This window comes from Dromaius novaehollandiae, chromosome W (assembly GCF_036370855.1).
Source record: "Dromaius novaehollandiae isolate bDroNov1 chromosome W, bDroNov1.hap1, whole genome shotgun sequence".
Lineage (NCBI taxonomy): Eukaryota > Metazoa > Chordata > Aves > Casuariiformes > Dromaiidae > Dromaius > Dromaius novaehollandiae.
The window spans coordinates 16870518-16884367 of NC_088130.1; the positions used below are offsets into that span (position 1 = coordinate 16870518).

The 13850-nt window shown below is 41.9% G+C and overlaps 1 protein-coding gene across 3 annotated transcripts in view; it reads left to right on the forward strand.

Annotated features, from left to right (window-relative positions):
- The first annotated feature begins 1785 nt into the window (after positions 1-1785).
- LOC112978753 (death-associated protein kinase 1) overlaps positions 1786-13850 on the forward strand; it is a 95534-nt gene continuing 83469 nt past the window's right edge. For 2 of the 3 annotated variants that reach the window (XM_064500546.1, XM_064500548.1), the window contains exons 1-2: positions 1786-2125; positions 2474-2636. In XM_064500546.1, coding sequence (XP_064356616.1) covers positions 2575-2636 — 62 coding nt within the window. In that variant the 5' untranslated portion in view covers positions 1786-2125; positions 2474-2574. The remainder of the gene's footprint in view (positions 2126-2473; positions 2637-13850) is intronic. The other variant, XM_064500547.1, reaches the window with a different exon arrangement.

A 13850-nucleotide genomic window follows, 5' to 3' on the forward strand; every position in this document is an offset into this window, starting at 1 on the left:
GGGCTGCTGCCACGGCTGTTTTCACTTGGATGGAGCACGACTCCTCCTCATGCACACGACGCAGTGATGTGCTGTTGCTGCTGCCGTCGCAGCAGTCAAACGCAACTCTTTCTACAAGTGATGTAGTTGAACAGAGAAACAAAATTCAGGGATCCCAGACCTAAATGCCTGGACATGCAATAATAGGAGCAAGATTTCCACCTCCAGATTCAGTTACTAAGTGAAAGAGAGAAACATTTTAAGTAATTCATTTTTCCGTTTACCCTATGCATCTGGGTAATTATCTCAGAAACAGTGTATTGATCCCAGTGTACCCCTGCTCTTGAATCAATAGTGAAATTTCAATTGCATCAGTTGAAGCAGGACTGAGTCATAAGGAATAATACTGCACTCTGTATCTGAGTAGCAGTTGCAATACAAAATATATACAAGCTACAACAAATGTTATTCTTTTATGCGCTCAGGACTGTCATAAAAAATACTGGAGCAAAAAAATGAAAAAACATGTGAAGATCAAGTAAGGTTTAAGATGGGTAAAATATGAGTGTTTCAAAAGTTCATTGGCTTGCTCCAGTGATATTCCCCATTTAGGACAGAGGAAGGGTCTCTGAAACCAAAATGAACTTTTGAACATATATCCAATGTTTGCTAAAAATCTTGAGCTGTGTTGGAAATCCAACAGCCTAAACTGTGTGAGTCATGACTTTGAAAACTCATTAGAGATAAATGCATAGCAGACAGACTGAAGACAAGGTGCAGCATCACAGGCCTGCATGCCTGGCTATAAATCAAATAGATCAAACAGTGTGGAGTGCGTAATCCTGAGGGTTACTCAGCCCGAGGAGAAGTCAGCGCTCGGCCCGCTCTGAACAGTGTTATATAACGTCACATCCAGCGAGCCATTCCGATGTGTTACCTTCATTTTGTGGGTGACATCAGTGGAGGCAGAGAAATTTTTAACACTTGCCCAAGGTCACGCTGTGAGTCAGTCAGAAAATTTCAGGGCTTCTGTGCTTGTCGCCCTGTACTTGAAGAAGGCCAGGCTCTCTCAAGTGCTACATTAAGTAAGTGCAAAATCGTACGGCTGCACTGAACTTTTTTCACCTTTGATGAGCAATTCTCTTTCTGAGAGCGCTGACAGTTCAGAGGGAAGTTAGAAGCTGTTCAGCTACCCAGCGTCACATACTCCCTTGGGGCTGAACAGCAGGGATGGCAGGAACTGGAGCAGCTAGCAGAAAACTTGCCTCCACAATGTAAGCAGCAGTCCAAGTCTCAGCTTGGCGTGGGACCAATATACTTACTACTGAAAATATCGAGCATCAGGAAAGCCAAACGCGAGCAGCAGCATGTACAAAGCTAGGCAATGTTAGCAAACATCCAACGTAAAGCGCAACACCCGGCAGAGATGCTTTAATATATTTCATATGAAAGAAAAATCCCTCATTATTGTTGTCTGGTGATAGAAGGCTAACGAACTGCACTTAGACACGGACTTTGCGAGGGATCTGAGGGTGCGGATGAACGCGCGGCTCCTCGCAGTGAGTTTCGGGGTGGACCTGTGAGCCCAGCACCGTTTTCACCCCTGCCCGCGCTGGGCGAAAGGCCGGACTAGGCCTTTAGCGCCCGGCCCCGCGTGCCCCGGGCCTGGCACCACGCTGCCCAGGCAGGTACCGGCCGACACCCCGCCTCGGCGGGCACCACCGCACGGCCGGGCCGGGCCGGGCCGCGGCGCTGCCCCGGGCAACAGCGGCCGCTCCCGGCGGCGGCGGGGCGGGGAGGGGAGGGGAGGGAAGGGAAGGGAAGGGAAGGGGCGGCCGCCGGCGGGCTGCCATTGGCCGCGCCGCGGAGCCGCTCTCGGCAGCCGTGCGCGGCTTCCCTGCGCGCTGGCCGGGGAGCGGCCGCGCCGCCGTCGCCGCCTTCCAGGTCCCGGAGCGACCGGGCAGCCGCGGCGGCAGCGAGCGGTGAGCGAGCGGCGCGGCGGGAAAAGGCTGCGGCTCCCCGCTTCCCCTCCGCCTCCGCCGCGCTGCCGGGGGCAGCGGGCAAGGCCGCGGCGAGGCGCCGCCCGGCGTCGGGGAGGGAGCTGCCGTGCCCCGCTTCGCCGCGCTCCGGCTCGCCCGCGGATCAGGTGCGGGGATGCCCGCGGAGGCCGGGCGGGGCGGGGGCAAGCTGCGCGCCGCGGCCCCGGCGGCACGTCCCCGTTGACCGGGCAACGGAGCCACGGCGGAACGTGGCGGCCGGGCGCGGGCCGGCAGGGAGGGAGGGAGCGAGCGCGGTTAGGCGGCGGCGCTGCCGGGCGGGGGAGGCGGCGGGAGCCCCTTTCTTCTCCCGTCGCCGCGTGTGGCGGGGGGCAGCGGCGGGGGGCAGCGGCGGGGCCCCGCTGGCCGAGGCTGGGCGGCGGCCCGCGCGCTGGGGGGCGCCGCGCGGCCGTTGGCGGTTGGCCGTTGGCGGGCGTTCACCCCGGCGCTCTCCGCAGGGCGCGCAGCCGCGCGCGGGGCGGCCCCGGCGAGGCGGTGATGAGGGCGCCGAGCAGGGGCTGAAGCCGGCGGCGGCGGAGAGGAGGCGGCGGCGGCGACCATGACCGTGTTCAGGCAGGAGAACCTGGAGGACCACTACGAGACGGAGGACGAGCTGGGCAGGTAGGCGGCGGCGAGGCCCGAGGGCCGGGGTGGTGCCCCAGCCGCCTGCGCCCGGGAGCGGGGATCATCGCCTGAGGCGGGACGAGCGGCCGGGGCTACGCACCGGGACAGCCCGGGTCCCGCTTGCCTTGGCGTTTCGGGATAACGCTGGGAGACGGAGAAGGGGCTTGGGTTTTAAGCTACCGCGTGTTGCTTTTTAAGATCGAGCTAATGGGATTTTGGAGTTGGGCAGTTCTTAATTAACACCTTTTAATTTGAGGTGCGTGCGGCTCTAACACAGCTCGGGCGCGGGTACATAGTGCCTTCAGACGTTAGCTAAGGTTTGCCAGAATGGTACTGCTTCCTGTTGCTAGTCGAGGGAGTAACTTAAAACGCAGTGGATTTGTATCAAGGAAATCCTCGCTGTGTTTTTAGGCTGCAGCAGCGAAAGACTGTGTAGGTGTTGCATGTCATTTCTGTTTCAATAACATAATGAAAGAAGTGAGAGGAACCATGTAATTGTTTTTTATTGATGCCAGCTTGATGAGGATCACTTCTAGGCATCCCTGTTCAAACTGGAAGTCAGACCACGAGATTTATAGCAGAGTGCTGCAGTCGAAGCACCATCAGCTTGAACCTTGTTTACTGAGTGCTGTGTAATCATCTCCTCCTGCCACAGCTTTTGTGGTAGAGAGCTCAAACTATTACTCGTGCCTTCTTTTTTCCAGTGCTTGTGAATTTTAAGATTGTTAATTTATCATTGAATTATCTTTGTTTTTTGAGGGTTCTCTTCAACATCCCTCCCCCTTTTTTTTAAGTATGGTGGCATTTTAATACATCAGTATAGCAGAAACTTTTTTAAAGTTTGTGTCAGTGACTTCTAAGCTACAGTCAGTGTTTAATTGCTACAGAGCAGGGTGTATGAAGCAGATGATCTACTTGTGTATACCCTTCCGGTGAAGGATCCGATACTAGTAGGCGTTGCAAACACGATACTGGCATCGACAGAACTCAGAAAAAAGACTGATTTAAAAAAAAAAAACACTTTATCAGGAAGTTCATTGGGCTGTCTTTAAAATAAATTTCATCACATTTATATAGCTTAAAAGCTTGTTACCTTAACTGTACAGGTATGTGATCGGTATGTAATTTTATTTTTTTATGAAGTGTTCTGGGTAGGTCTCTTCATATGTACAGAGTAGCAGGCCGTGTTGGATAGCCTATTCATATTAGCTTCTCAGACACCTTGTTAGAAAGATATGTTGTCATGCTGACCCATAAGTTAAGGTTGTGTTGTCCAAATATTTTGGTTGGATATGTGAAATTGATTTTATCCCTGTGATTTTTGACAAGAATATGTAGAATGTTTTAGAATTCAGCTTCAGATTTTGGTACTGATAAAAACGAAATTATGTCTGTGTAACAGATGCTGATACCTGATTTATTTTATAGATTACTTTTGGATCTGTGCCTTTATTTTTTTTCTAACTTGTTTGGTTTCTTAAGTTTTTTCAAGGAGAAAACAATGTCTGTCTGCTTGTTAAGAAAGTATTATGGTTTATGCAAATGCTCTTGTATTTATTTAAAAGAAAAATTGTCAACAGCATGTTTGCTCCCCCATACGTATTTATTAAGTAGAATAATTGCGCTGACTAATTTCATAGGAAATATTTAAAAATGTGGGGATTTTTTCAAACAGACTTTGGAAATTGCATGCCAGCTCCAGAACAAAACAGTGATGACTGAGAGTTTCATTTTTAAGGTATAGAGAGGTACAAAAACTAAGTAATGTTATCTAGTAAAAAAGCAAATGGAGTTTTTCAAATTGACTGAATAATAGTGGAATTTGATAAAAACTTGGTATGTTAAGATAGTCAACTACAAACAAAGAATTACAATACTGAAGTTATTTTTATTCATGGTAATGCTATATATGCTTGGCATTCTGTCTGAAGCCATGATATTTTAAGAAGTTATAAGAATTAGTTAAGCTCAATTCTTGTTTTTCCTGTAAAAAAATAAACAAAACTAAGCACATCATCTACTTTTGTTAAATAAATAAATAAATAAATGACAAGACATTCTCAAATGTTTGACAGGGCTTTTGCTTTAAAAACTAAGGGCCAGTTCTTTTACTTCAGCATAGCTTTGAGAAGTCCAGATTATTCCATTCATAAGTGTTGCTGTAAAAATAAGAGCAGGTAAATCTCGGGATGGTTGTTGTGTGGTGTGGTTTGGCGGTATTTTCAGCTTCTTTTTAAACGTAAATTTCTAGAGTTGGTTGAAAATCTCATTTGTAAGTCTCACCTCTTTCCACCCCCCCTTCTCACCTTTGTGTTTGCATATAAATGTAATTGCAAATATCAACCCCGAGGCTCAAAACTCAAGAAGCAAATGAATATTAAAAATGCTTTTGACTTTAAAATTTCTTGTGATTGTTTGGGAACCTGAATCATGATTTTAGTGCTTGGGCTAAGCGATGGTGAAAGGTTCAATTTTGCTAATTCAACCAATTTCTTTTCCCCTTTTTAGGGAAAAAATCCTTTATTTCCTCTTATTTAGCAGCAGTCCTGTAGCAGTCAAGGTGAATAAATGAACGGAGAGAAGTAAACAGATAAGTTTTCATTAGCTGGGGGATGTTTGCGTAAATGGATCCTAAAGTTTCCAGGACTACTCGCCTTTTGAGCAGCTCAGTAAAGATGTAAATATTTTGAAAATTTAACCTTCTTTGTTATTTTCCCGTGTAAAATATTTATTTATCTTTATTATCTTGTGATGCTTCTGACAGTAACTAGAGTAAAAAGTAGCTTTGCTATTCTAGCAAAGGTCATTCAAAGAAGATCAAATGGATTGTGTAAATGAAATTTTATATTGAAACTAATATAGGATGTTTAAATATAGCTTACCTAAAATCCGGAGTTGTTTGAAACAAGTAGAGGGACAGTGATATGGCCAGGCTAAAAAAATACACTTCTTAGTTTTATGGCAGTTCAGAGTGGCTTTGCAGAAGAGCATTCCTCATTCTTTCACCAGTATGTTTGAGTTTGTCTGTTCTTTGTTTTGTTTTGACTTGTCCCTAGGAAAAATAATAAAGGAATTTGGAATTGTGCGTACTTACAGGATCACCCTTAATTGTCTTGTCTATACGTGATTTGTTTTGACACCCTTGTGTCTGTTCAAGTTGGTTTACGTTTCTGGTTGTCTTAAGCTTGTGTACCAAAACAGTCTTATGAGACTTGTGGATCAAATGGTGTGTTTAGTAAAGAACGTAGATGAAGAACCTGCTTTTAATCATTGCGTATGCTGCATTATATACGTTTTTTTCCATCTTACAAATCTAAAGTGATGCGTAATACTGCATTGTTCAGATCTCCTGCAGATGTGGTAAGTAATCATTAACCATCAAATTTCAAAGGCTGATAGAGATTCATTTCCTGCAAGGGTAGAGATTATCATGCAACAAATTTACTAAAGCTATTTTGTTCATTTTAATTCTGTCTGCAGTTGCAGGCTGTGTGACCATGCATTTCAAATACCCTGTTGCAGTGCCTTTACTTCAGCTTGTCCAAAAGACAGGAATTAAAGTTCATCGGTATTCAAAACCTCACCATGGTGAGCATGCAAGTAAAGACTCTGAAACCAGATCTGGCTAATCAAAGTGCAGGTGTTTTTTGTTTTGTTTTTGTTCCTGGCTTTTGTTTCTTGTTTTTAACTGAGGTTGGTCTTCTCTAGGAGTTAGAGCACTGTAGCAAATGTTCCATTGTTTAATTAATTACAGGGAATGTCACTGAAAGAAAGCTACAGCAGAGAGACACCTTGTGTATTTTTATATGAATTAATTTGATCATGTGATTTAATTCATGGTCTAATAAACACCTCTGCGCTTCTTCACTTTTTTTTATAACTGCTTTTTAAACTGCTTCCTAGAAGAACTGCAGGTTGTTAAAATACTGTTTTCAAATAGATTGATGAATGGTATTTGCCTTGCACTGTGATAAGATATGTATGTCTATATACACAATTTTTTAAAAAATTCCAAATGGAGAACTTAAAATGTCAGTTTTGATAGTGGTGTGCTTCTGAATGAGATGAGATGTCTGTATGTACGTAGAATTTGGTCATCAGATCAAATGTTTTTGAAAGGTGACAAGTAAGAGTGGCAGATGCCCAGAAAGTATCTATTAGGAAATTGGTATCAGCTGATAAAATTTTCTTTAGCTTGCCCTCAAATGCTTTTTCAATACAGTGAGAAGTATAATGTGGAGAATGAATGGAGGAATAGAACAATACTGTATATTAAAATAGCTATTATTAGTAGTAGATTGCTATTGATTCAAAAAATAGAAGAAGGTACCTACCGATTTTTAAACTTCAAGTTCCTTTGGACCAGTGGGTCTCACTACGGTAACACTTGCAACTTGTTCAACATCCAAAATGATGATGGATCTCAGCAGTTTCAGACATCAGTCTATATTTGCTTGGTAGCTCATGAAGCGGAGAAGTTAGCAAGGTTAGCGTACTGCTTTTCACTGTTTTCTGAGGTATCTAATCGCCTCATCAGTTGTGAGAGAAAAATGCACAGGATAACATGTTGAAAGTGCTGATAAGAGAGAACAGGCAGTTATGCAAACATGAGGATGTGTATTTACAATCTGAAAAACACTCTTCTACCTTTGAGTGTTCAGTTAGAAGAGAAAATGTTTCTGCAGAGTGTGAAAAACGATTTCTGTAGTAAGCAGCAGGTATGTAGGCTGAAGACTTTTTTTTTTTTTTTTTTTGGTGATTATGCACATACCAGTCTTCAGAAATGCTGCCTTTTAGAGCTACAAAGGCTGTCCCCTTGTCTTTCCATATGCTGTAACAGTAACTGTATTGCACTCTTGTATTGGAAGGAAAGTAAAAACACTTAACAAAAGATGCTTGGCTGACAAGTAGAATTTGACCTTCATGGTGCTTTTCAGACCTGAAAACCTGAACTAGTCTTAATAAAAAGCTGACGTGCTGAAATTGTGTGAGTATTGTCAAGTTTCATTATGAGATGCATAGCATGTTAAAGTCTATTGAGGTGATATGTCCTCTTTCAAAACTGTCAAGTTTATGTTAATTGTGTTAGCTTAAAACCGATGTCAGTGGTCTTTTTAATAATGTTATAATGTAAAATATTTTCCTTTTAATTATCAGATTAGAAAGTCATATAGAAAAGAAGTGGAGCAATGTGAATGATGGTATAGTAAGGCTAAAAGAGTATTACATGTTATGTCCAAAATATTAACAATGCTAAATTAAAATTTCTGACTTCTGTTTTGTCCTATAATCTTACTGTAGCCTCATCGCAAGCTGCTCTATTAAAAGGCATGTGTTTTCTACAGAATTAAAATGGTTAAATATTGAAAATGCAGAATATACAAACCTTCACAGTATCACTTTTCCTGTAAGACTTGTATAGACAGACCAATAAACAATGCAAATGTGGAATTCTCTACTTTCATAACTATATGTATACAAATTCTGGTAATACATGATAATGAAATACAGAAAATTGAGTGGACTATAGGAGTTTTTCAGGGACAAGGACCTGGGAAAGCACCATAAAAATGCTGGCAGCAAAGTCACTGTACAAGCAAGAAAAATAGTTAGTTGATTGGTTGGTGTCATTTGTGGGTTGTTTTTTCTTTAGAGAATCCAAAATTGCTCATTTCAGGTTACCCCATAGAACCCTTTCAGTGGTGCATGTGAATGATTTCCATGTTGTATCAGTCTTGTCTGCTCTCAGAAGTAAACCTTGGTTATTCCATGCTGGGATTATCGTGGTGACACTGAGTGGAGCAAGTCCTGGCCCTGGTAGTTAACGTGAGGGCTAGAAAATAATTTCTCTGAAAAGCATGGTGGGAATAATTATTCATCTAGGTCTCATTTCACTTTACCTCCAAACTGTGCCTCAAAACGCCTCTTTTTCATAAATGTCTAATAAACGAGCTTTTGATTATGCAGGCTGCGTTAAAATGTCACCATTCAATACTACTGGTGACAATTATTGCCTTATAAAATGTGTTGTATTGTTGCTGCACAAGAGGTGCAGATTTTTTGGGGGAAATAACTGCTTGATTCTGCTTAGTTTTTCTCTCTCTGGAGAAAAAAATGTCTGCTCAATAGGTCTTTTAAAACAAAGTATAATTAAAATTATAGCTTGCTGCTTATTCTGTGTCTTTACTTTAAATGCACATAACTTTGCAAATTTAAACTCATCAGGAAGTAGATAAAAATATTTGTCTTTGATTTGCTTTCCTAGTTAGGCTCTACAAGGTACAATCAGTACTGGAATTGGTGTGTTAGGGGTGTGCTTGAACTTTCATTAGCTCTTTTTTTTCTTGTCCCCTCTCCTTTTTTAGTTCATTATCTCCTTTTACAGATGTTCAGATATGTCACTTCCTCTACTAGAACTGTGTGTACGGAACAGAATTTGGCTGTTTAGGTTAGGAAAAGGGAGGCTGAGGCTGCATTTTCATGATAACTGCATGCCAAGCTAAGCCCATGTTGACAGTGACTGAAAAGAACAGTATCACTTTCCTCTGCTGTGTGTTTCTGTTCCCTCTTTCGTGCCATCACTTGCATGCACGCAATGGTGCTGCCAGAGAAAAAAACACCTTATATCTAATTTATGGCAACAGTCCGCATTTGGATCAGCTGAAAGCACTGGTAAAATCTCAGCCTGGGCAGAGATGTGATTGCTGCTGTAAATCTGCTTCAAGTTAGATACATAGGAGGGATAGAGATAAAGAGTAACGTTGGTACAAGGCCAGAAGAGTACAAACTGACAACAGGGAAGTTGAGCTGGAAATTAGAATGCCAGAGTACTGAGGTTCTGGAGATACTTTGCAGAATAGTTGCCAAAACTGGTAACATTTATTCAAAGGCTTATCATTTTTTGAGGAAATTACATATTTTCTATGAGAACCACAGCTGGATTTAATGGCCAGGTGTCCTTATGTTTTTAACTGGCTTGGTTAGACCTCCAGCAAAACAACACGGCTTATGGCACATTTTATATTATGAAGGAAAAGTGTCAGTTAAAGCGGTAGTTTTGTAGTTTCTGTTTCCTGCATGGTATTGGCTTGCATAGCACTTCTGTCTCAGATTAGATGACTTTCTCAAACTGGATTGTGACTCCCTTACAGGAAGATAGGTGAGCCAAGGGAGGATTTTCCGACAGTCCTGAAAAGCATTCCTCAGCTCATAATGCAGTATAGTAGATTTTACTTAACCATCAGTTAAGTAAATATAAACCAAATAGTTTATGGCTGAGCTGGGAGGAAACAAAGAAATGTAGACAAGGAAAGCTTATCTCTAAAGATCGTGAAGCCAAAACTGCTTCCTTGTATGTCTTCATTATGCAGTAATGCTGCACAAGAGGTGCACTGGAGTAAATGGTGGGGGTTTTTTGTTTTTGTTTTTAAAAAAAGTAGAACAGTGTATAAGGGACTGAGCCACATGATTAATATAGGTGATTTTCTTATATTCTAAAACTTCATTGCTTGAAGGTGATACAGCAGGAGTGGAGCCCACATGTTTTGCTCTGTTGTTGGGTGATATTCCTGTCATTTTTAGTGCAGTTATGGAAAAGGCTAATATGAGAGATGGATTGCAGGGGCAGATGTCTACCCATATTGTTGTGCAATATGTTATAAAGGCCTCTTTTACACAATATTCTGCAGTTCTGATCACTATATTTCAAAGAAATTGCACCTTTTCTACTTAAAGGCAAAGAAGAACTACGCTGGTCAAGCTGTGGAGAGAAGCTTGTTATGAGAGGAGACTTTGAGTTTGGTTTGTTTAGCCTTGCTACATGAAGCTTGGAGGGATATGATTCTTAAATATACTGGAAGAAAGCAAATACTTGAGGAAAGGAAGAAACTTTTGTATTTAAAGATACATACTAGGTGTACATTTAAAATATTCAAATAAACATACACACTGGAAATTGAAAGGCTGCTGGTCTTCAGGGATGTGAAGTTTGGGAACTGTCTTTGAAACAAAGGTATATGAGCAGAGAACCTAAACTCTTTCAAGATTGAGCTTGTCAAATTACTGGAAAGGATTGCATGACACTGTTCTGGAGTTTAGAAATTAACTTTGGGGATGGATGAAGGTGATAGGGATTTGGTCATTGTAGACGTGTTACATCACTTTTAACTCTCCCTTTCAAAGTTTCCAGTGCCAGTTTCCTGTGGGACATTATAATCTTAGAGGTTGTTGGTCTTTTGTATAAAAGTTACTGTATTTTTAGTGTGTGTAGGGAGGGTTGTTTTGTTTTGTTTTTTGTGTGGCATACAGTGATATTGAGGAGACTGTCTCGTAACAGATGCCCTTCACCCAAATCAAGCATGGCTCACACAGTTTAGTATTTCTTTGAAACACTAAACTGAGTAATCCATGTGATGGTCTGCAGCCATATTTGCTTGTCTCAATGTATTTTATTTCCTTCCCCTCCTTGTTCCCTCCTGATTGCTTATGTGAATATGACAAATAGACAACTTACACTTTGAGAGACAACACTGCTGAGGAGGAAGCATCACTACACTGCTGCCCAGAGCATGTGCACACATTCAGCACCACCAGCAGGGACCGTGCAGGGCAGTGGTGTACTGCCCTTTAAAAGGGCAAGCCTTCCATTTTTGTGAAAGCCACTGTCATCTGCCTGCAGTGCACGTCTGTTAGGAAGCTTAGAACATCTTGCCTGTACTTGACTGAAAGAAAAACAGTTCTTACTGGATGATCACAAACACAGGAGGAAATGGTCAATGCTTGGAAGAGTTTATAGTCAGTTTAAAGTATAACATTCTTACAACGTGATTGACAGGCATAGTCTCACTGAATTCATTGCTGAACTATTCAGAGAACTGAGCCTTTAGAAAGGAAAAAATAGTTGCTTTGGGCAGTACCACTTGGTCTATGCACTTCTTGCTTAGACAGAATATTGGGTTAAAGGTTAACTTAAATAGTGTAATGCAAATATTTGATTTCCACTGTATTTTATTTTTAAGCAATTAATGCTATATTTCTAAGTTTTCGCTGGTTATTGAAGGGACCCTCCTTCTGAGATGTAAATTGGCTTTGGGGCTTCCATCCCTTCCCCAATTTTCTCTCAATTATTAATAATTAGTCATAGTAAGATTTGAGGTACAGGATAGGATGCGCCTGTAAAAGCATTTGGTTAGAGTACCTTATTCATGTACCCGTGAGACTTGGGTGACGTTTTCCCCAGGTCCCATTGTTGAAGTTGTGGCGTTTTGAAATTGTTATTCTTAGGGGAGAGAGGGAGGGTATTGAGTTTCTGGAATCTGCGGTGACTGACTTCTGATTATAGAGAACTGGAATGGTGCCTTTTGTCTCTCCTAATCTTTCTATATTTTTTTGAAATTTCTAGTCTTGTTGACCTTTGTTACAAAGTGGTCTGCAGCTTAAGAGGATTGGACTTCATTGCAGAGATGGTCCCTTTTAACACCATATTTCTAGATGAGAAGAAGAAAGCTGGTGCTTAAAACTTGGAATCATACGATTTTATATCCTACCTGGTCTATACTGTTTGGTACTGCACTTTGCTTTAGGTATATAGGTATAGCTAGGTATAGGTAAAGCTGATTTTTACATTATTTGATAATATTCTGTTTTGACATTGTTTATAGCTAAATTATTTTGCCGAGTTTAATGAAGATTTAGAGGTGCTTTGCCCCTTCTCCCTCCTATCCACGCAGGCAAATAATATTAGTAGTTATTTCACCTGTGTTTAACAAGTTCTAGGCCAAGAACTCAGTGCTTTCAAGAGCTTCAAAAATGAAGTTGGCAGCTTATTACTTCCTAAGAAAAAAAAGTACACAGGACTCTTGGATGGTAATAAACGTTAGGGGCTTTTGACACCTTCTTTTCTTCATGCTGCTTCCAATTCATCCTTTATTGGGACACTTGATTTCTGTTTCCTTTCATGAAGACTAAGGAATATGGATCTTGCAGACTGCATCTGTACCTTGTCTACTCGTAGTCTCTTCTATTCTACAAGCATAGACTTTAAACATTTTGGTGTGGGAGTTGGGCCTTCTTTTTGGTGTATTATCTTCCTGGCAGTATTTTCTTATCTCCATGAGCTAGGCCATCTGTGCAGAATTGCTGTTGACTCCCTGGGAAAGGAAGGCACATCAGGGAACCACAGCTTAGTTCCTTATGTCTGGTCTTTTCGTATTTCTTTTTATTTGAAGGGCTGTAGGATATTGTTTAGTCCACCTTTCTGCCTAAAAGAAGGATCCCCTTTTCTTTTTTTGATGCTAGTTATTAACTGGAGAATAAAACATTCCAAATTATATCTTATAAAGCTGGTGCATTTCGTCTGTCCCTTCTGTTCCTTTAGAAAGAAGCCTTGACATTACTATCTCTGCTAATGGTGAATAAATTGTCACTGCTCCCTGATCAGTGCTGCCATATATACCCATTGGCCTGCCCAAATATTTTTACAGTATAGATAAATCAGTCTAATGGGAGCGCCACTGAATGGGATAGTCCTGTTCTTCACTCACTGAGCTACAATCTCTTGCTGCTTCTCTTGTGCAGGTGTTTGTGCCCTCCTGAGGTTGGTCTGGAGGCAAGAGGGAATAACTGATTGAGCTCCCTGAACTGGGTCACCCTGGGCATGTCAGACAAATACCAGTGCTAGCTGCTAGCATGAAGAAGGGCGCAGGAATGCACAGTCAGAGAGGTGGAGACATCTGCTATGTGATTCAACATAGCAGTTGAATCAATTAACCTGCACCATGAAGGCTGCACCCTGAGTGAATTGTGTAAATGCCTTGCAGTTGCGGCCAGCTAAAACCAAATGGAAGAATTGGTCTGACCTGAGAAACAAAACTTGACTGTTTATTAATCCTGGAAAACAAGATCCATGACTGCACAGTCTGAGTATGTTTTCCAGTCACAACAGCTCTAGGGTAGCCAGACAAATCTTCCTTTACACGGAGGACAGAAAGGGCAATTTGGAATAGGTTTTTAAAACATTCTAAATTCCTAAGTGGTCAAGCTCATCTGTGAGTGAGCAGATGTGAAAGAGGACTTAGAGTGGGGAAAGGAGACAACTACTTGGCTGTAAATAGCAGCCCATAAAACCATAATGTATAGGGACAGTTACTAAGGCATTTGGTATGAGATTTGTGTATGTGACACAAACCGTGCTTTGTTTGGAGATTTTTCTAA